General features: G+C 53.7%; 1 protein-coding gene across 1 annotated transcript in view; it reads left to right on the top strand.

Annotated features, from left to right (window-relative positions):
- The first annotated feature begins 2,150 nt into the window (after positions 1–2,150).
- Positions 2,151–2,480, top strand: part of MPHOSPH8 (M-phase phosphoprotein 8) — a 48,176-nt gene continuing 47,846 nt past the window's right edge. Inside the window, exon 1 of the mRNA XM_034758804.1 lies at positions 2,151–2,369. Coding sequence (XP_034614695.1) covers positions 2,166–2,369 — 204 coding nt within the window. The 5' untranslated portion in view covers positions 2,151–2,165. The remainder of the gene's footprint in view (positions 2,370–2,480) is intronic.

Below are 2,480 nucleotides of genomic sequence, written 5' to 3'. Positions count from 1 at the left end.
GGGACAGCTACGCCTGGTTGAATTGGGAGTGGGGGTGCAAGGCCACATGAAGATGGGAGGAAGTGGGGGTACAGGGCCACATGGGGACACGTGCTGTTATGCCTGGCTGAAAGGGTATGAGGGTGCAGGGACACATGGGGATGGGGCAGATGTGCTTGGCTGAATGAGAGAGGCACTGCATGGGGTAGGTTCCCCAACTCCCTAACAATCCCCCTCTTCCCCCCCAAAAATTGTTCAATACTTCTTTCACCCACACTCAACAAACCTCCAAGTTCACTTCCAGGCTTCTTCCCAGCAATCACTTCCCTCTCCCACCTTGACTCCCCCAAGCCTTTGCACGGCTTCTGAGGGGTATGGGAAATACATTTATGTATTGTAGTTTAAATGAATTATTGCTCAAAGTTCTGTATTAATATGCCTAGTAAGGAATCTATTTGTCAAAAAACATTCCCTGAATCTTTTTTTGTTCTCTGTATTGTTACAGACATAATTGCTGACATGTGTTTTGAAATAAATTACCAAAATAATTGAAATTGGCATGATTGTGTTATTTTGACAAACAAAATATGCAGAATTTTACAGAATTTTTAAAATTGTGTGCAGCATTTTTAATTTTTTGGTGCAGAATTCCCCCAGGAGTATTAAGTGTAGACATAGCATAAGTGATTTCTGAGCTTTAGGGTACACTTGGTTCACATTTGCTGGCTATTCTCTGCAACGTGAAGGCTAATAAGGTTTTCTGGGTCTTATAAATGAAAATTGAGATTCTTAGCTTCAGGACCTAGGGCTATAAGAAGCACAGTAAATATTGTGAGACTCATATTGCCAATTCTATAGAAACTATGTAGAGAGACCACATCATCCACCCCTGAAATGAAGCCACTTCTAACATGAAACACAATAATGCAAATATGCAATAGTTTAGGACATGAAGTGATAACACTGCGCTCACCAGCCTTTGCAAGTGATATGGGTGATGGATTGTACAGCATCCTAGATAAGAAGGTTCTGATCCTGATTGGGGTTGCTAGGCATTATTGTAAAACAATACTAATAATCAATGTGGGCACAGAGGTATGCACAAGGGGGGGGCAAATAGGAGCACAGCCTCCCACCCCCAATAATCACCTGGGGGCCCAGAACTCCTCCAGTCCTAAGGCTTCGGTGGCAGGGACAGCGAGCTCCTCCTGCCTGGGGTTACAGGGAGGAGAGTGAGCTCTTCCTGGAGCCAGGGCAGGGAGGGAGCAGGAGGGATGGAAGGAGGGAAGAGCGAGCTCCAGCCGGAGCTGGGGCAGGAGGGAAGAGCTGAACATGCCCCCCCAAAAGGGGTCAACGTTGAATTTCTGTGCATGCCCGTGTGGGCAGAAAGCAATTACTATGAGTATAATGTGGCTATTACGCTTGAGTTAATGTGACAGCTTTCATCTTTGCCAACACACTGGAGATTGCACTGAGGACCAGGTAACTCGGGAGGGTGGAAGGACATAAGTGCCGATGAAACCCCCCTGCTCTAGGTCTAAGTGAGCCAAAGTAACTCCTTCTTGTTGGGATAGGGGTTCTCCATCTCTAGCAATTTTTAAATGAAGATCAGCTGTTTTTTTCTTAAAGATACGCTCCAGTTCCAACGGGAAGCCCTTGGCCTGCGTTACACAGGCGGTCAGACCAGCACCGTGGCCCCTCCTGGCCCTGGGACCCGCGCTTGGGGCGGACCGGGACGCAGGAGGCAGACGGCAGCGGTGGGCCCCGGAGGCTCTGGCATGGCAAGCGGCGGGCAGGGAGGGGCCCGCTAGAGGAGGGGACAGGAATGTCACAGCAGCCCCGCCCCCGGCTCGTTGCTGGGGTCAGGCCTGCGGCTCCCCGCCGGGATCAGACAAACGGCCTCCGAGCGCCGCCCCGCGCGCACGCTGCGAGAACTTCTCCCCCACCCCACCCCGCCCCTTTGCGCCTCTTCTTCTTATTGGCTCTTCCCTGCGGCGCTACCAATTGGCTACTTGGACCTGTCACTCTAAACCCTAGCGGCCGCTGGGATTAACGCTAGGGCGTGGGAGGGGGCTACGTTGCGTTTCGGCTCGCTGATTGGCCGAGGAGGCCGCGTCACGGGGCTGCCCGCCTGGTTGTGGCTGTCGCAGCTTTTTTCGGTGTAGTCGCTTGAAATTCACCCCAATATGGCGGCGGCCGGGAGCGGGGAGGAGGTGGCGGCGGCTGAAGCGGAGAAGGAGGCGGAGAAGGAGAAGGAGGCGGCAGCGGCAGCGGCAGCGGCAGCGGCAGCGGCGGGTTCTGTTAAGGCCGCGGGCGATGCGGGCGGCGAGAGCGAGGAGGAGGAGGATGTGTTCGAAGTGGAGAAGATCCTGGATGTGAAAACAGAGGGGGTGGGTGACTGAGGGGAGCCCCGGCCCGGGGAGGGGGGGTGGGTGGGTGTGAATGAGAGGGGTCCGGGGGGTGTGAATGAGGGGGGCGCTCGGCCCGGGGAGAGGGGGGGA

This window comes from Trachemys scripta, chromosome 1 (genome assembly GCF_013100865.1).
Source record: "Trachemys scripta elegans isolate TJP31775 chromosome 1, CAS_Tse_1.0, whole genome shotgun sequence".
Classification (NCBI taxonomy): domain Eukaryota; kingdom Metazoa; phylum Chordata; order Testudines; family Emydidae; genus Trachemys; species Trachemys scripta.
The sequence above is the reverse complement of the archived record's forward strand: the minus strand, read 5'-3'. Positions and strand labels throughout refer to the sequence as shown.